We start from the raw sequence: 19,960 nt of genomic DNA, 5'->3' as shown, positions 1-19,960 counted from the left end.
GATTCTTCAGCCGGGATTTTCCCTGCGTTAGTTCATCTTTTGACGGTTACTCATAGAGACATCTTCTTTCCTATACAGGGAGGTAAATGGGAATTTTCGAACACGAAGCAATAAATTCTGGCACTACTCAACGATGCTAGGTTGCATGGTAAATGAAAAGCAGGAAATACCAACCCATATTTCTTTATCAGGGCATTAAAAGTGTGGGCGAACTCTGATGACTGTGTGTTGGTGTATCAATGGTAGACCCGCGTGTTTTTGCGGAATTTCTGAATGTACTTATCTTATCTTGCATCTTATGACAATCTCCTTATTGAAACGTATTTAATATCCAAGTGCAATATCGAGCAAATCAGTCTGTTACCTGGTTGAGATTGGAGGCGTTATTCAAATGAAGTGTATACAGACAGAGACCGTTTTGTGCTATATTTTCCTGTCATTTTATATCGCGACAGGTTAGTAATATTTACGCACCAATGAAAATAATTCTACTGATGTGATAATTTCTTTGCATTAACCAAAAGATTTATTGAAAGATAAAAAAATAACAATTAATTTGGAAAAAGAATTACTTTCTGAACGTTATCCATCCTCCTGTTTTGTACTGAAAACAACGTTTCGGAGGCTTGACTCTGCCTCCGTGTTCAGATAAAAAGCCAATTAAGCTGGACCTAATCGATAGAGCTCCGTATCGGGAATGCATTTAAGAAATGTTTGTGTTTCATAGGCCAGGATGGTATGCTCCAGAAACCGGAAGCGCAACAATCAGGACACAGAATAGTGGGAGGCCATGATGCTCAACCGGGGGAACTCCCATTTCAGGTGAGTCACATGACCAAATGAAGCCTGTTTTGTTATTTCTATTAAGTCGATACTAAGTGAAAAATTTAAAATTAAGCGACTTCCTGTTGTCATTTCCAAAATACCACTGAACTGGAAAGGAGAACGAAAATATAATACAGGGTTATTCAAAAAGAATGAACCGATTTCATGATGCATTGCTTCAGTTCTCAAGCATCGTCATGGAATGAGTCAGTGACCATTTGAAAGAGGAGATATCTAAGTTGTGAATGGCTGCCACAGGGGCGCTGAAGTCGCGTACATTTCAAGGAGTAAATTTTACGTTTCTTCAAGAGTCACAGTTCAATTTCATGATGGGTTGTATCTAAAAGCCTTGAATCTTGACCAGTGACGTCATCACGCCTACGGCAACTAATTGACTAATTGATATGATATTTTACGGCAAGCCCAAGATATGTAGAATACAACAGATTGTCATCTCAAATAGCAATCTACTCTTAAATACACGGGTTGGAATAGGGGTATTGCTTTTGACTTGTATTTTGGAGATTTTCGGTTCGAAACTCACTCGGGACCTCGACAAACATGACTCTGATTCTTAACGATTTTACTCTGACCCTCCACGCACATACTGAGACAGTACCTCGATTAGGTCATGACAATTTTCTCTCAAATCATTCCTATCATCTAAAATCCATCAATTTGATTTTCTATAGTCTTACGTACTTACTTACTCAGGGCCGCGCCATAGCTCAAGCGGTTAGTTGCTGGCTTCCCACCGCGGCGGCCCGGGTTCGATCCCGGGTCTAGTCAAGTGGGATTCGTGGTGGACAAAGTGGAGCTGGGGCATGTTTTCTCCGAGTACTTTGGTTTCCCCTGCCAATATTCCACCAATTGCTCCACCATCACCCTCACCTATCATCTGGGACTGGTAAAATAGGCCAGAAGTGGCCGCAGTACAAGGGACTTAGTCCCACCCCACTAGCAATAAAAAAAACTCACTTACTCATGGAGCTGAGGCCTTCTGGAGGAGCCGCCAATTCTGCAGCTACTCAAGAAAATCCCAGTATTTTATGGAACCCGAAGGTTCATTACCGTGTTCACAAGAGCCCTCCACTGGTCCCTATCCTTAGCCAGATCAATCCAATCCATACCATCCCATCCTATTTCTCTAAGATCCATTTTTATATTGTCCACTCGCTTACGCCTTGGTATTCCCAGTGGTCTCTTTCCTGCCGTCTTTCCCACCAATATCCTATACGCATTCCTCGTCTCCCCCATCCGCGCTACATACCCTGCCCACCTCATCCTCCTTGACTTCATCATTCTAATTACACTTGGAGAAGAGTATAGTCTAGCAGATGAAATAGTCTTTAAATAATATATGAAAAATATCTCCTAATGTGATTTATATATATATATTTATGCAAAAAGTAAAGTTGTCCCTGTACTTAACTAATTAAACACTAAGCCATGAAGGCGTATGGGGGAGTGGATATGTAGATCCACATTTTCTTTACCTCGGCACCAGTTGGAGGTGAGTGGTTAGCTTCATACTTTGGTCGCTTTACCCCCGGGGAAAGAGCCCCCGGTACCCATTGGATAGGAGGATGGGTCGACCCCAGAGCCGGTCTGGACAAAGAAAAGAGAAAATTCTTCCATTACCGGGACTCGAATTCCGACCCTTCTGTCATCCAGCCCGTAGCCAGCATCTATATATATATAAAGTGCATATAGAGAATAATAAATGTACTAGCGCTGAAGATAATATAAGATTGAATTCTTATAAGAGTTTTATTTTCAGGTAGCAATTCAGAGGAAGTTCTATTTTGGAAGTGGATCCTTTCATTGGTGCGGAGGATCTATTATTGACAGCGAACATGTACTGACTGCCGGGCATTGCGTTTTTGGGTGAGAATCGCTTGGCAACGGTTTAAAGTGTATTCATAAGTGGCTTATGTCCATTGCTGATTTGTTGTTTGTGATCCGTTTAGTGCACCAAGCAATTATTACACTGCGGTAGGGCTGTAAATAACAGGACACTGACCACTGAACATACATTTATTCGCAGGGTTTTCACGCTAAAGCAACAGTTTCCTTATTACAGAGCTATTGATTGACAATTCAACTTATTGTTTTTTTCTCATCAAAGGAAATATGTATTCACTGGATTTTCAAAATAAGTGTTTACGTAATTCGAGATGCTTTAAGGTCGGTTTTGGTAACTTCTTTCTTCCTTATTACTCGAGGGGAAAATGCATTCATAAAAAAGGTAAAGCTATCCCTGTAACGGACCGTCGAGACCCATAGGGTTGTGAGACGTAGAGGCTCCCACATTTTCTCTAGATATTCGGCTCACAGACGGCGGTGAGGTTGTCAGCCTTACTCGCCGGCCGCCCTTTACCTCCAGAACGATTCCTAGTACTCATTTCTGTTAGAGGCTGAGTCGACCTCAGGGCCATAGCGCGGCTGGAAGGATTAGGTCAATTGAAAAAATCCAGTGACCTCCCGGCTTGTAGCATAGTGCCTCAACCAACTACGCTACCGCGTGCCCCTAATAACCAATTTAAGTAGACGTATTTCATTTCTCGACCGGGAGCTTGGCTATCCTGAATGAGGATTTTCGCGGTTCTTTCAGTCTCTCGAGACGTCCTAGCAAGTAATCCTAGAATTTAATGTACAATTTTTTTCTCCTTTTGAATGCAATTTAGTTTAATTACTATCACTTTATCACTTTACCTATGCACTTATTGGATACACTAAATTAGATAGAAGATAATGTGGTCCCATTCCGAATGTCCTCATGATATATTCTTCTTGAAAGAATTAGCACTGGGTTGCACTATTCTGAGATCTTCTTCTGTTTTCCTCAATAATCAATATTCCAACATTTCTCCATGCTGATTTATTAACGCGCCCTTAACGTGTGTGATAGCCCGGAACAAGCATCATATTATCATATCTTCGGTTTGTAACTTTGTGTTTTCATTTCTGCCCCGGCATTTTTAATGGTTACAGAATCAGTAAACACCTTTCCTTTCGACGACCTTAATATTTTATGTTCTTTTGCGTTTCTGTTACCGCCTCTGTGATCTAGTGGTCAGAGTTATTGGTTACAGATCCTGAGGTCCCGGGTTCAATTCCTGGCGCTACCAGATTTTCTGAGAGGTAGTGGGTCTGGAACGTGGCCCACTCTGCCTCGTGATGATAATTGAGGAGCTATTTCATTGAAATAGAGGTTCCGTTCTAGAAAACCGATATCAACGGCCGTGGTGATTCGTTGCGCTGACCACGCGACACTCTCTATTCGCTAAAGTTCGCACTATCTTCGCCGCCAAGCGGCGGGCGCTCGGTCGATATAGTTCGCTTGAGGACTCAAGCCACGGATTTTGTTTTTGTTTGTTTTTGGTAATGAGAAATTTAGTTGCCTTTGTGTTAATATACAGACCGTATCAGTAAAGGAGAACTCTCTCAATTCAGGTTACCCACTGCGGAGCTAATAGTGTACGCTGGTGTATTGAACAACTCCTGGCAGACAGCACAAGAAAACAGGGTGGTTCGACATGTTACAGAAGTTTTCCTTCACGAGGAATTCGACATCGACACGTACATTAACGACATTGCCGTATTACAGGTAGCGCTAATATTTAAATGACATATTCAAATATTTTATATCTTTGCGCATAAGTAACCTAGTTACAATGAAATTGTCACAGGAAATAACTAAATAATTCCGCGGTGCCTGGTCCTTCTTGAGATTCCACTACTCTTTAGGCTACTCAAGAATTTCCCAGTACTTTTCGGAAACCAAAGGTTCATTACCGTTTTCACAAGAGCTCTCCACTGGTCTCTATCCGAAGGTAAATTGCTACAGTCCATATCATCCATATCACAGTGGTGACTATGAAGAGTTCTGTCTTCTGGGATATAACGCCGAGTAGTCCGGTGAATGTCAAGTGACGTTTCGGGGAACATATTACATACATCTTCAGGATCAGAAAGTAAACCTAGTAAGAAGGTAGCATGAAGAAGGCAGCAAATGGGGCAAACTGCTTCATCGATCTTGAAGCAGGAGACAGCAGGTTCCTTAACAAATTTCGCATGTTATCTACCAAATTACACGTCTTCATAAATTTGTACGGAACTGGGTTGATTTACTATCCATCCCCTAGCCTCTCGCTATACGACTGAGCTATCCCGGCTCCTTGGCTTAATGCAGGGAATAATTTTAATGCTATCCAAAATTTTAAATGCATTCCTGTACTCTTTAAGAATAATAATAATTGTATTCATTAGGATACATATTAAGACCTAAATAGTAATGACCCAGATTGTACTATTTGCGCTTTAATGTGTATGCGAGTGAAGGAAACGATTACTCTTTACACGGCAAGAACAAGCAGGGTAGAATTAATGACCTCTGACGCTCATCGCGATAAATTTGGGATGTACACAAAGAGGATATGTTTGCAGGTGAGTCCTGGCTTTCCGACAGACAATCCTGATGTGAAAGCGATACCATTGCGCGAGGACATCGCTCCTGAGGGCCTCGCTTGTACGGTGAGTGGCTGGGGGCTCCTCGGTGACCCGGAGGAGACCAAGCCGCAGATTCTTCAGGTTGTCGCCTTACCCTTCATCACGCATGACACATGCAGACATATCTACAGAAACTACACGGACGGAAGCATTGAGCTTGGCATGAACTGTGCTGGCTACCTCGAGGGTGGCAAAGACGCCTGCAACGTGAGTACAACTTCTCCTATTTCCGTCATAAACTACAAACGCCCACTGTTAAGATATTTCGGAACGACGATAACAAATCAAAACCTGATTCAGGAGGAAATTAAGAGGAGATTGAACTCAGGTAATGCTTGCTACCACTAAGTCCAGAACCTTCTGTCTTCTCGTCTGCTGTCCAAAAACATAAAAATTAGAATATACAAAACTATAATTTTGCCCGTGGTTCTGTATGGGTGTGAAACTTAGTTTCTGACATCAAGGGAGGAGCATAGACTGAGGGTGTTTGAGAACAGGGTGTTGAGGAGAATATTTCGACTGAAGAGAGATGAAGTGACAGGAGGTTGGAGGAAACTTCATAATGAGGAGCTTCATAACTTGTACTCTTCTCCAAGTATAATTAGAATGATCAATTCAAGGAGGACGAGGTGGGCAGGGCATGTAGCACGAATGGGTAGAAGAGGAATGCATATAGGATATTGGTGGGAAAACCAGAAGGAAAGAGACAACTGGTAAGACTAAGACGTAGGTGGGTGGACAATATTAAAATGGATCTTAGAGAGATAGGATGGGATGGTATGGATCGGATTGATCTGGCTTAAGATAGGGACCAGTGGAGGTCTCTTATGAACACGGTAATGAACTTTCGGGTTCCATGAAATGCTGGGAAATTCTTGGGTAGCTCCTCAAGAAGGGCTCAGCTCTATAAGAAAGTAAGTGAGTAAGTAAGTAAGTAAGTAAGTAACCTTACAAATGCCAAGTGTCGAAATTTTCGATCTTTGCAAGCACTGTTGTGCCTGTACCCTGTTTGCTTGGTTTACTCTTCGATCCCGATGACAGAGGTAGTGTGTTTCTTCGGGATATCAGTGAACGCGTTTATCGGACTACAGAGTGTAACGTCCCATACGACAGCACTCTTTTGAATCATCGCTGTGACAACCCAGAATACAACATTGCTATATCTGACAGCGTGTGACACCTATTCGCATTTTATCTGAACTACGTAGTGAAGAAATATCAAAAAGTATATATACGTGTATTTCCTATACTTGAAATTATTAGGGAATGTACATTCTTTGTCCATGATAGAAGAAGGTCTCTGAAAAACTAAAATGGAGACATGGTACTGTAGAAATAGAAGAACATTCTTTTGCTTTTCATTAAATACCTGTATATTATCGCACTGCTTTAGTAAAGCCGTGTTGAGTTGAGTCGATGCGAGCCCAAACGAACCCAGCCAAGGAGAGCGTCGAGTCTAGTCGAGACAAGGAGTCGAGTAAGTGTTCAATAGAGACGCGACGAGAAGAGTCGAGTCGAGCCGAGCCGAGCCGAGACGAGTCAGGGTTCTTTCGAGTCGAGGCGTGTAGGGGTCGAGTTGAAACGAGTCGAGTGAAGCTGACGGCCTGCCCCTTTGTATCATTGTGTGTCAGACACGATTCGACTAGACTAGACTCGATTAGCTCACTGTCCCAGCAGCCCTTAAAGAAACCACAGCATGTAACAACTGCACTTCCGTTGGCGAAGAAACGTAAGACGTGATTTTTATTTTTCTTTTGTCTTTTTTTCTCTTGCAGGGTGACAGCGGTGGACCGCTCCAGTGTGGTGGGCTTCTCACAGGGGTAGTGTCATGGGGAGAGAAATGTGCCCTACCCAACTACCCTGGTGTATACTCTGATGTGGCCTACTACAAGGACTGGATAGCACAGCAGCTAGCTAGAAGCAGAACGAAGTTCATATTCAGAATGTGATAGTTGCTTGCCTGTTCAATAAACCATTACCTCTCCATCACTATTGCATTTCCAGTGGACTTGTCGATGAATAATATAAATAATATGAAAATATTCTGTAAAGACTTTAGATTAAGATTAAATAAGGGTAGCGGGGTTAATATGTCTCAAAGAAATGTTTGTTATATAATATAAATTACGGTATAAATATAAATGTAACATTACATTAGCTCAACATAATCAAGCTCCAGTTATAGTTGTGATTTTTGTGATTATTCTTTATAAAGATTATTATTATAAAAATAAAGTTAACTGCTTGGCATTTATCACTTATGATTCAAAGTGTAAACACCTAACATCCCCTTACGTGAGTGGTTAACGAGAGTTATATTATTTACCGTTTATTTAGTGAAAGCCAGGTGGATTGATGAGATCACTTTATGTAAAAGCCTATCGCTCTTACTATGTCGTCACACACGTGAGATAGTGCGAATAGTATTGCAAGATGGAAGCGAGGGAAGATAAAATTTATTATGGGTGTGGCATTTAACAATGCTTTTTATTTGAAGCTTAGAATTATAGTATTATTAGTATTTATTTTTATTCTATATATCAAATTATCAGTAACTTATGCTTCATAACAAAGAATTAATTATGATAATGATTCAGTATGGGCATGGAAAAACGCTAATGCACTAATTTCAGTTATTATCGAGGGACTGATGTAAACCACGGAAAACATCAGCCAGGATATCCTGTCTCCGGAGCGAGAACTGAACCAGGGATCTACTGAATAAAAAGCAGAAATACTAAGAATTTGGCCACAACATTCGATGCTAGAATTATCGATATAAATTTTATAGCAGGATATGTATAAACTAACAACGAAACTTGGATGCANAGCGCACAAAATGCGTCCGTTGTAACGAACGTCGTAACGTCCATTGTAGAAATAAATAAGAGAGGCGAATGCTACGGTTTCTTCTGGCTCCATTGCAGACAGAAAACTACGCACCACATTCTGCAACTGCGTGATGTCCTGAGCAACGTCCGTCATTAAGTACGTTCGTTATAACGGACGCATTTTGTGCGCTCATGTGACCCCAGCCTCAGGCTTTCGAATACATTGTACAATAAAATATAAAATTATTTTGAAACAAAGCCTATATTTCGCACCGAGAGATGTCACTAAAAACATTGTATTCGTTTGGAACGCTTGTGAGTGTTGTTAACTGTCGAGAAAAGTTATATTTTCTTTTTACATAAATTTTAAAATCAGAGTTATAGGCTAGCCACTAAGGCCACAAATCAAACCTGTTTTTATGCAATGAGGGCTCTTGAGGCGGGAACAGCACAACGAAAGGCAATGACATTATTAAATCTATTCCCATTATGCAACGTAAAACTGTGTTGAGGATTTTAGCGACATTATATAAATTTGCACGAGAGGTTTTCTGATCGATTATTTATGAACTAGCAGCAGGCCCACTGTATACATTATACAAAGAATAACCGAAGCTGTTCAAGGTGTAATGGTCTTCAATTTGACATGTAGCGAAGTATTATAATTCTTCTGAAGCACTTATCATTGTAAATTATTTTGTTAACTGTCTGTTTCACAGACCGCCTCTGTGGTCTAGTGGTCAGAGTTCCTGGCTACAGATCCATACGTCCCGGGGTCGATTCCCGGCGCTACCAGATTTTCTGAGAAGTAGTGGGGATAAATGAGGAGTTCTTTCAAGGAAATAGCGGCTCCGGTCTAGAAAACCGAAATTAACGGCCGTGGGGATTCTTTGCGCTGACCATGCGACACCCTCTATCAGCAAAAGTTTGCATTAACTTCGCCGACAAGCGCGGTCGCTAGGTCGGTATACTTCGCTTGCGGACTAAAACCACAATTATATCTAATCATCCTGTTACACTCATACAATTGTCTCATAGACTAAAACCACGTTTTTTTTTGTTTTTTTTTTTTTGCCTCACGAAAATTAAAACTATCATAATACAAAATTTTAATTTAAGCTTTTAAAAATCTTGAAACTAAATATATAAACATTTGTGTATACCATGCAATACGATTTGCACCATTGCATGGGTTCATAATTTTATTAAAATTATGATTTCATATCTTATTTTTCTTCTTCTGTAAGAAGGATCGAGTGAACGTAGCCCGTCTCGATACTACTGAGTTTGTCTATTCCTTCTTCTCCTTGGAATTCCTATTTTACGTCTTCCTATGGGATATGAAAGTGTGCGTATCTTTCCCCCTTGTATGTCCCATTCAGAGCCATAATATATTTTTCATCAAAATAAAGAAATGATAATTGTGAATAGACTCTTTACAACGGCTTACAATACTGACTTTCTTCACAGGAAAGAAATAGAATTGTGTGAGAAGATGGCCCTTTTAAGGGCCACTCTACATTTTTGTTCAAAAGTAGGAATGTACAGGCCACAATATCCATTTTCTTCACAGGAAGGAAATCGAATTGTGCGAGGAGACGGCAGTTTTATTTTGTTATTTCAGATTTAAAAATTATAGGCTCCGGAAAACCTGACAATAAATTAGGATCACCCTGTATTTCAGAATTGTATATGAAGCTTCCGGGCAGATATATCGATATTCTAATGGGCTTGTTTGGTATATCGATAGAGCCCAATTGTGTCACAACTGCATTTACCAGTAATACCTTGAAGTATTTATTTGTTTATGATAAGTTTCTAGATTGTGGATACTCTTGAGCTTTGTCACCAGTATTCATATTACTGATAGGGAGTACTATGAGTTTATCTTAGTAGGAGGACAGATGTGAGAGTGAATGTGAGAGTAAGTGATCATGTTGTCACAAACTGTGCTCTCTACAGTATTTATGCTGTTACTGCATACATCCCTCGGTGAGTACGTTTGAAATACAAGTTGTACATTCATCACAAATTGTTTTTGAGCATTTAAGAAGAGAACAGAAACGAAAGAAACCGTACTAATCACCAATATCATCATCATGAATATCATCAAGGCTTCGACCGTTATACCTGTTCCACTTTCAAGGTTTAAGATTTGTGCTTCCATCGTTTCTTACGTCTTCCTATGTTACTTCTTACTGAGGGCCTATATTTAAGAAATTTAGACGCATATGGAATTCAGTTTAAATACAACCTCGGGAAATATTGCAACCGATTGGTTCTGTACGCCTCTACAGACTCTAACCTAACCTAACCTAACCTAACAATATTTCCTGCATTAAGTTATTGTTCAATTTTCTATGTGTACCTTTCGTAATGTAACGTGCTGTATATCCTGCCAGAGATATAAATAGCTTAATATCTACAATTTCACACTTAGGTATTGCTGAGGAAATATTACTCATAATAACTAAGGTTATGAAGATAAATATGTAAGTATTCGAAAATTACTAGATTACATTTTAGCATATCATGTGAAGCAAAATTAAAGCACCGGAGACAGAGTCGAAAACGCGAGGTTTTATTCAGTAACGCTGTCTAATTGACATTACGAAGTACACTCAAAGACGCGTTACACAATACTTGAGATCTAAATACCAATTTTGGTAAGGCCATTATTTTGTAAAATTTGAGAATCACACCTTTTTACGCTCTTCTGTGCTATATATTTAGAGTTCCAGAAACTCGTTATAATCTATGACGTTTAATCGCAAAATAATTCAATCGATAACACATACTGAAGCTTTGATAAATGAATGAATGATGAAGCAGGTCACACACCTCTGTCTAGTACAGAGATTAATTAAGACTGCACGGAGTTAGACTTCCATGCCCCATTAAGTCTTCATGACATGGTACTTAAATAAGGAGAGGAAATGCTATTTAATTTTGGTCTGTAAATTTTAAGGACGAACAAACAAAAACAAACTCCGTAGCATGTAGTCCGCAGGAAAACTACTCTGTGGTCTAGTGATCAGAGTTCCTGGCTACAGATCCAGAGGTTCTGAGAAGTAGTGGGTCTGGAACGGGGTCCACTAAGCCTCGTGAGGATAACTGAGGAGCTATTTCAAGGAAATAGCGGCTCCGGTCTAGAAAACCGAGATTAATGCACATGGGGGTCCCTTGCGCTGACCACGCGACACCCTCTATCCTCAAAAGTTGTCATTAACTTCGCCGACAAGCGGCGATCGCTCGGTCGGTATAGTTCGAAGGACGAACAAAATATAAAATGTCTTAGGTGGGAATAACGGACAAGAGATTTTCAATGAAGACATATTATATTCCGAATTAAGAGACACGCCAGAGAAAGAGATAAAGGTAATGATGTCATTATTTTAATTAGTTAAAACATAACTGGAGTTCTCGATATTTGTGAAAACGCGAACCCCCTTTATTTGTATACAAATATATGCGACTCCTCTTGATTAAAGATACTTATATTTTTTTGGATTAATGACAGAAAACTCCAGTACATTTATCTTTATGACTCGGAGAGGCATGCTGGCGGGAGGGTAAGATCCTGGTAGGGCCACCTATGCCAGACATATGGAAGGGTAGGGACCAGACGAAATGTAATCACTGGTTCTCTAGGTTGGGTTTGTTCTTACGATTCTTCACAGGAAAAATTTACTGTTACAAAACCTCCTTAGGAGAACCACTGAGCAGGCCAAGACCAACACAGTGTTGTAGCACGTAAAGGAGAAAAAGTAGGCTGCAATTATATATTTCCGAAAGCACTTATATAAAATCTGGCTCGTTTAATGACTTGTTAAAGTTGTGCGGGTCTATAGCTACTCTCCAATTTACCCTTCAGGGCTCCGTGACCTCCAATACAGTCATGTCATGACCCAAATGTTATCGCGACCCACAGTTTGATAAATAACATGAGAGCCTATCAATATATCTTGGCATCTTATCGCAAATTAATTCTCTTTTTTCCGTCTATTCAGGTAACAAAACATTCCAAGCAACATTGCCAGATGCTGACAATGTCACTACGATAGAGAATGAGTCTACAGTGTTGCCGTATAATATACATGACAACGAAACAGTCGACGTGTGTAAGAGACCACAAACGAAGATCATAGGCGGCATGAAGGCTAGCCAAGGGGATTTCCCTTACCAGGTAAGTTTCTGTGAGCCAATAAGGACAGCAGGAATTGCAGATCAAAGAACTCAAAACGAAATTAATATAAGGTAAAAATAAATAAAATAAAACGCATTCAAAGCGACTGATTGCTTGCTTACTTACTCATGGAGCTGAGCTTTTCTTGAGAAGCGGCCAATTCTGCAGCTACTCAAGAATTTCTCACTACTTCATGGAACCCCAAGGTTCATTACCGTGTTCACAAGAGCCATCCACGCGTCCCTATCCTGAACCAGATCAATCCAATCCATACCATCCCATCCTATCTCTCTAAGATCCATTTTAATATTGCCCACGCACCTACGCCATGGTCTTCCCACTGGTCTCTTTCCTTCTGGCTTTCCCACCTATATACTTTCTTTTTCGCCCCATTCATGCTACATGCCCTGCCCATCTCATCCTCATCGACTTGATCATTCTAATTACACTTGTAGAAGAGTACAAGTTATGAAGCTCCTCATTATGCAGTTTTCTCCAACCTCCTGTCACTTCATTTCTCTTCGGTCCAAATATTCTCCTCAACACCCTCAGTCTATGTTACGATTGATGCTTTCTCATTCAAAAATAAGGTTTCTTTCTGGAGAAATATCATCAAATTTTGTCATCATTGACTGTCCTTTGTTTCCCAAGTAAAAAATTTCATATAATTTACGAGCCGCTTCTGTGGTCTAGTTATCAGTTTATGGCTACAGTACCAGAGGTCCCGGCTTCGATTCCCGGCGCTACCATATTTTCTGTGAAGTTGTAGCTCTGGAACGTGGTCCACTCAGCCTCGTGAGGATAACTGTGGAGGTATTTCAAGGAAATAGCGGCTCCGGTCTAGAAAACCGAAATTAACGGCCGTGGGGATCCGTTGCGCTGACCACCCGACACCCTTCTATACGCAAAAGTTGGCACTAATTTCGCCGACAAGCGGCGGACGCTCGGTCGGTATAGTTCGCTTGCGGACTAAAACCACGGAGTTTGTTTTATGAATTTAGGGCTATAATTTTGATTTCGGTATTAATCGCATGCTTTTGAAATCTATTCATAATTATACACCGTATAGGAAATCGAACGGTTTATTTGAACTCTCTGGAAATAATTCCGTGTTGTTAAGTTGATTTAAAGGGTTTAGATTCAAGGTTGATAATCGATGACGAAGTAACAGAAATATCGGACAAAGGAAGCATGGATTTTTTCAAGGCAATACATGATAATATATCTGAATGGATTGTGTAAAACAACAAGATCCAATTTCTTTCATAATTCAGATTAACTAAATGATAAAAACTGTAGTTCTCGTGCCCATTGGACAGGAAATAATATTGATATCAGTGTTTATCTGAAAGCGATCACGCAAGGACTGATCGCATCCTTCCAAGAAAGAGATCGTCGGTAATCCACCATTGTTTTGCAAAGGGAGAAGTCACGGCCTCTGGCCAATTAGGGAGCTGCTCCACCCTTTCAGACTTTAATATAGAATTGCAGGTTTCAAAAGTATAAGCCGATGAAAGCACTCAAATTTGAATTAAAAGCGAAACACTTAATACAAAAAATATACTTCATAAACATCATTAATATTTCATTCATTCATTCATTATTGGAGGGGGTGGGTTTCCCCATGCACCGCGACCAGGTGTTGATCTATTGTACGTCCCCCTTTGATATTCTACCAGTCGCCATACCCTTCCGGTATTGGTGCTCGCTATCAGCTCCGTTCAGACAGCGAGTTCGGCCCCTCTACTGGCAGTGGTACCCTATACTTCCCAATCTACCGGAGGCATTGGAAACTACTTGGGCGGGAAACTTTTTAACTACTTTTGCTCAGAGGTCTCCTAGAGACACGAGGATCTTTTACATGCCGTAAATCTACGACACGGGACCCACGGCTTAAAGTCCTTCCGGAGGACTTGTTCACTGAATTTTTCCGCCCTTAACGTTACCCCTAGACTACGGAGGCCGCTTCATTAATATTTACTACCAATTTAATTTCTGGGATTACCGAATAACGTAAATGTTCTGTTCATATATTCCTGTTACTTCTCATCCTTTGCCTTAATTACTAACAGCAAGAAAAATACGCCCCCTCACCGGATTCAACTACTCATAAAATAAAACTTNATAGCACGAATGGGGGAGACGAGGAATGCGTATAGGATATTGGTGGGAAAGCCAGAAGGAAAGAGATCACTGGCGAAACCAAGCACAGGTGGGTGGACAATATAAAATAAAAATGGATCTTAAGAGAGACAGGATGGGATGGCATGGATTGGATTGATCTGGCTCAGGATATGGACCAGTAGAGGACTCTTGTGAGCACGGTAATGAGCTTTCGGGTTCCATAAATTGCTGACAAAATTCTTGAGTAGCTGTACAATGGCGGCTTCTCAAGAAGGGCTCAGCTCCATGAATGAGTGAGTGAGAACTCACTTAGAACTTCATCTGCAGGGAAAGAGTTCTCTCAAGACAACTCTTGGCTATGTAGTTCAAATAAAATGCCGAAAGGTGTCAGAAGTTATGAGATATATCTATTTGCGAAAAGATCGAAATTATTGACAATTTGCACTTGTAAGGTTAATGATTACAATTCGGTGCTGATATTCGGTTTTACAGGTTTCAATTCGTCACAGCGGCTGGCAATTTAAGCACTTCTGCGGCGGTTCCATCATTGACGAACAGCACGTACTGACTGCAGCTCACTGTTTGTACAGGTGAGGTACAGTCAATAATAAAAGTGCGAGCAACACATAGACCAGGAATTCACAAATTCGCATGCTAAATCCCTTGAATGTACACAGGCTGCATTTCCTTAAGAGCATTCTGAAACGTGTGGCAGAGTGCTTCAACATTCTGTCTCTAAGTAAGTGGGAACTCCACACTCGATCAGCAAAGTCTGATCGAGACACTAGCGCTGCAAGGTGCTCCTAAAGTGGAGTAAGAGCCTATAGCTCATTCGGTAAGTTGGCGGACTACGGACTGAGGAGTCGAGGCAAGTTTAATCTCTATCCCATAGCGTCCAGACCGCATCTGGGGCACACATATCCTTCTATACAGTGCATACCGGGGACTTTTTCGCCGGGAATAAGGCAGCCGGAGCGTGAAGCTGACCGCTCACCTCCATCTAATACGGATGTCAAGAATGGTGGCGCTATACCTGCACTCCCCTTATGTCTTCATGTCGCGGTGCTTAATTAATTAACTAACTGAAGCGCTAAGACAACGTAGAATTTACTTTATGGCTCAGTGTCCCTTGCTCCATGATGATGGAGACTACGGGGCGTGGAAGTACAATTCCGCATATTTTAAATTATACTGTATGCCAATTCTCATTCTATCAACTGTTCCACATTCATTAATTATCATTATAATCGACCTTATATTGGCAGAGTCATTAAACAACCAACACATATCAAATAGTTTCCACATCCAATTAAGGCAATATGAATATATAAGAATAATTTTACTTTTCATGTTCTGGAGAAGTGCTATCTCTGTCTTTAGAGTTCAAGTGTTTAACTCTGAAGAAGAAAGGGCATGTCTTGCATAACGTCGGTATCGGTTTGCAAGACTACAGTCTGTCGCAACCCAGAGGGCCACGATCTGAGCAATTAGCCAAGAAAAAACTAAAGTTAACTAAACTCCTTGGCTTGAGTCCGAAAGCGAACTATACCGACCGAGCGATCGCCGCTTGTCGGCAATGTTAGTGCCAAATTTCGCCGACAGAGGGTGTCGCGTAGTCAGCGCAACGAATGAAATCGCCGTTAATTTCGGTTTTCTTGACCGGAGCCCCTATTTCCTTGAAATAGCTCTCAATTATCCTCATGAGGCAATCAGCCAAGAGAACACATCAAGATTTATAATAATTTTTTCTGTTTCCTGTTGTGGTTGTGGAACTCCGTCCCTCTGAGAGGCACAGATTTTGGACGTCTGAAAGGAAGTTAGTAACGAGAACATTTAAACCTAAAGGAAGGACATAATGGAATAATAGAAATTACCAAAATATTTTAATGGTCACTAAAGTAAGGAAGATAATTAATTATGTTAAAGTTGTTGGTACATACAGTAACCACTTGGTCTTGAAAGGTTAAATGTATAGCGATTTGTGATTCTATAAGCCCATATTAATCTGATCTCTGTTATCTTACAGTATAAGCCCTTTGGACATCAAGATCATAGCCGGAGATGTTTTTCTGGACCGCTCCAGTTGTACAAGCGTCAAGCGGTCAGTTAGCGCCATCTTCGTGCACGAGAAGTTCAACTTAACCACTTTACAAAACGACATAGCTCTGATACGGGTATGTCTCCACAAGTGCCGACCGCCATTTTATATAACTCGAAGACTGAATATCGTGCACACAAGATGGTGACCGTCGACCTATCCTGAGACAGTTTAAATCAGTTCACATACTCATACCTCACATAGATATGTTAGGGCTGTGAACTATCCAGGGCGGTGAACTGGTATGTTAGTACTGGAGCGCATTTCTGGTACTTGAATTAAATAATTTAGTGTTAAGTTCTATAGCTTTGTAGAGCTTGAGGTTCTGACAGTTATGGTTATGAAGGGTTCAATCTTATCGGATATAACGCCGTGAAGTCAGCTGAAAGTTAGCAGACGTTTCGGAGGAACATGTCTCCTCAATATTCAAAATCAAAAAACAAACCAAGGAAAAAAAACTAGTAGAAGAAAACGGGAAGATGTACTCAGCTTCTCCTATGTTTCTGCTAGTTTCTTGCTTGGCTTAAGGTTCGGCCACACAGAGCGCTACGCTATGTTCGCTACGTACGCTACGTACGCTGTGTACACTCTGCCACGCAGGTAACATAGGGAACATAGCGTACATAGCGTACGGAAGTCTGTGTGGCCAGTCACAATGGCAATAAAGGGAGATATTTTTCTGTTCGTATAGCGAACATAGCGTACGTAGCGCTCTGTGTGGCCGAACCTTTACACTTCGTTGTCTGAACATGGAAGCGGCATATTTCTCCGAAGCTTCGGATTGTCTCTGATACCTACACGAAGTTGAAACCAAAGGAATCTATTCTTCGACTTAATATCATGGTCTGTATATTATGCTACAAGCCGAAAGGTTGCAAGTTCGATTCCCGATGAAATCATTGATTTCTCAATTTATTTAATCTTTCCAGCCGCACTATGGCCCTGGGATCGACTCAGTCTCTAACATAAACGAGTACCAGGAATCTTCCTGGGGGTAAAGGGCGGCCGACGCGTAAGGCTGACAACCTCACCGCCATTTGTGAACAGATTGTCTAGAAAACGTGGGAGCCTCGACGTCTCACAAAAATATGGGCCTTCACAGCCTGTTACAAGGATAACTTTACCTTTTTACCTTAGTTTTATATTACAGATATAAAATTCCAGTTGTTTCCTCTCCGCAATATGAGTAATTATGTTGATCTGTTTCGAGCAGGTTAGTGAGCCCTTCCCCACGGACAGCAGCTTCATTGAGGCTATCACACTGATGAACAGTACAGCTGAAGAAGGCACGCTGTGTAATGTCACAGGGTGGGGGATCAGCAGTAATGTAAGTGCCGTACTTTGGCTAACTGAAGTAAGAACTCTATGCTAAAATATCCCGAACATTCAACACAACCAAAACCCAGAATCATAAACCTTATCCCAAGTCACTTCAATTCAATTTAAATGCTCATAACCTGTTATGTTCTTCACCTCTGATCACTTAACGGGTGTCAATATCGGCCATATACAGCTTGGATGGCAGGAATATTCACGAATATGAAGAAGTTTGTTGGATAGAAAGTGGCAGGGGAAACAGAAGTAATCGAAGAAAACCCATCCCAGTTCCACTTCATACACCACAAATCCCACATCAGATGGCCTGGGATTGAACTCGGAAGGCTGCGGTAGGAAGTTGGCGGCTAAACTTTTCTTGTAAATTAATTTTGTTATTGTTAAAATTAATATTATTACTATAAATACAGAGCAGTCGGTATAGCAACTGGATACGTGCTGGATGTCCGAAGAGTCGGAGTTCGAGTCCCGGTAGGGTCAAGAATTTTCTCTCCTCCACAGTATCCACACCGACTCTGGGGCCTATCCAGCCTCCTATCCAATAGGTACCGGGGATAAAGCGTTCAGAGCGTGAAGCTGACCACTCACCTCCAACTAATGCCGAGGTAAAAAAAAGTGGATTTATAATTCCACTCCCCCCATACGTCTTAATGTGGTAGTGCTGAATTAGTTAAGCATAAGGACAATTTTACCGTTTAACCATATTATAATTATTTACCTGTATAAAGTGTGAACATTCATTACGTACCTAAAACACACAGGTCAGCGCTGAGTTGCCAAACAACTTGCAGTTTGTGGAAATTCCCTTAATATCAGCGGAAAACTGTAGTAACCGTGAGAACCGGTACCCAATCCGAGAAGGCATGATTTGTGCAGGTTGTCAAGAGGGAGGCAAAGACGCCTGCCAGGTAAGCCACATGCAGCACACATACGATCTACTTGGCTTTAACTTTTTTTTTGTGTCTGTCATAACGGAATATACTTGAAAATTAATATAGATAGGTTTTTAATTACTCTCAGTAAGCGGACAATTAAATTGTATAAAATAAGCATGAGGGGGCACGCGTTAGTGCAGTTGGTTGAGGCACTATGCTACAAGCCGGAAGGTCGCAGGTTCGACCCCCGATAAGGTCATTGTATTTTTCAACTGACCTAATCCTTCCAGCCGCACTATGGCTCTGAGGTCGACTCAGCCTCTAACAGAAATGAGTACCAGGAATCTTCCTGGGGGTAAAGGGCGGCCAGCGCGTAAGGCCGACAACCGCACCACCATCTGTGAGCCAATTGTCTAGAAAATGTGGGAGCCTCGACATCTCACAATCCTTTGGGCCTCCAAGGCCTGTTACAGGGATAGCTTTACCTTTGTTATAAAACAAGCACAAAAATTGAGTTTTAAAATTAGAAAGGTTACAGACACAAATTTTTGCGAAACTTAAGAGTTCTCACGCTGTTTGTATTATTAAAAAAACATTCACGTTTGACTATGTGGGTGTGACTGCTAATAAGACATGAAGTTTACACGTACATACAGAGATGGCAGCTCTATGTCCGAAACGATGTCATTTGAATGTGACTTCGGTCTGATAGCGACAATTGATTAATCATATAAAGTAACATATTTTATGAGTATTAATTTACATTATACGATAGTAATAGTATGATTATACGCCTAAGAAATTATAATACTTCGGAATTCAGATTGGTTCTTCATATTTGTCACTGCTCTTTAGGGCGATTCTGGAGGCCCCTTACAGTGCAACGGTCTCCTGGTCGGGGTCGTGTCATGGGGCATAGGATGTGCGGCACCAGGCTTCCCTGGAGTGTACAGCGAGGTCGCCTATTACGCCGAGTGGATCAATGACATGAAGCTCAAAAAGAGTTCATCAGCGGCATTCAGCGGCTGTTCCTTCAAGCTCACGTTTCTCCTATCGCTCACCATTACTTCCCTATCTAGACACTGAGTTGTGTGAGGTCACCTGGGAAAGTGTTTCCCAACCGAGGGCCTCACGATCGCAACTGTAAAGCTTTCTATCTTCTGAGATGTGACGC

General features: G+C 41.2%; 2 protein-coding genes across 2 annotated transcripts in view; both read left to right on the top strand.

The window, feature by feature from the left end:
* Window positions 1-372: 372 nt before the first annotated feature.
* On the top strand, window positions 373-7,533 carry LOC111862364 (trypsin-1). The gene is made up of 6 exons (XM_023847681.2): window positions 373-455; window positions 728-822; window positions 2,606-2,712; window positions 4,282-4,435; window positions 5,275-5,544; window positions 7,113-7,533. The coding sequence occupies exons 1-6, from the start codon at window positions 392-394 to the stop codon at window positions 7,284-7,286; spliced, it is 864 nt and encodes a 287-aa protein (XP_023703449.1). The 5' UTR covers window positions 373-391; the 3' UTR covers window positions 7,287-7,533.
* Window positions 7,534-10,063: 2,530 nt separating this feature from the next.
* The window catches only part of LOC111862358 (transmembrane protease serine 9), a 28,667-nt gene continuing 18,770 nt past the window's right edge, over window positions 10,064-19,960 (top strand). Inside the window, exons 1-7 of the mRNA XM_033750632.1 lie at window positions 10,064-10,160; window positions 12,179-12,354; window positions 14,971-15,068; window positions 16,505-16,652; window positions 17,790-17,903; window positions 18,673-18,819; window positions 19,642-19,860. Coding sequence (XP_033606523.1) covers window positions 10,103-10,160; window positions 12,179-12,354; window positions 14,971-15,068; window positions 16,505-16,652; window positions 17,790-17,903; window positions 18,673-18,819; window positions 19,642-19,860 — 960 coding nt within the window. The 5' untranslated portion in view covers window positions 10,064-10,102. The remainder of the gene's footprint in view (window positions 10,161-12,178; window positions 12,355-14,970; window positions 15,069-16,504; window positions 16,653-17,789; window positions 17,904-18,672; window positions 18,820-19,641; window positions 19,861-19,960) is intronic.

Source organism: Cryptotermes secundus, unplaced genomic scaffold (assembly GCF_002891405.2).
Source record: "Cryptotermes secundus unplaced genomic scaffold, Csec_1.0 scaffold550, whole genome shotgun sequence".
Lineage (NCBI taxonomy): Eukaryota > Metazoa > Arthropoda > Insecta > Blattodea > Kalotermitidae > Cryptotermes > Cryptotermes secundus.
The sequence above is the reverse complement of the archived record's forward strand: the minus strand, read 5'-3'. Positions and strand labels throughout refer to the sequence as shown.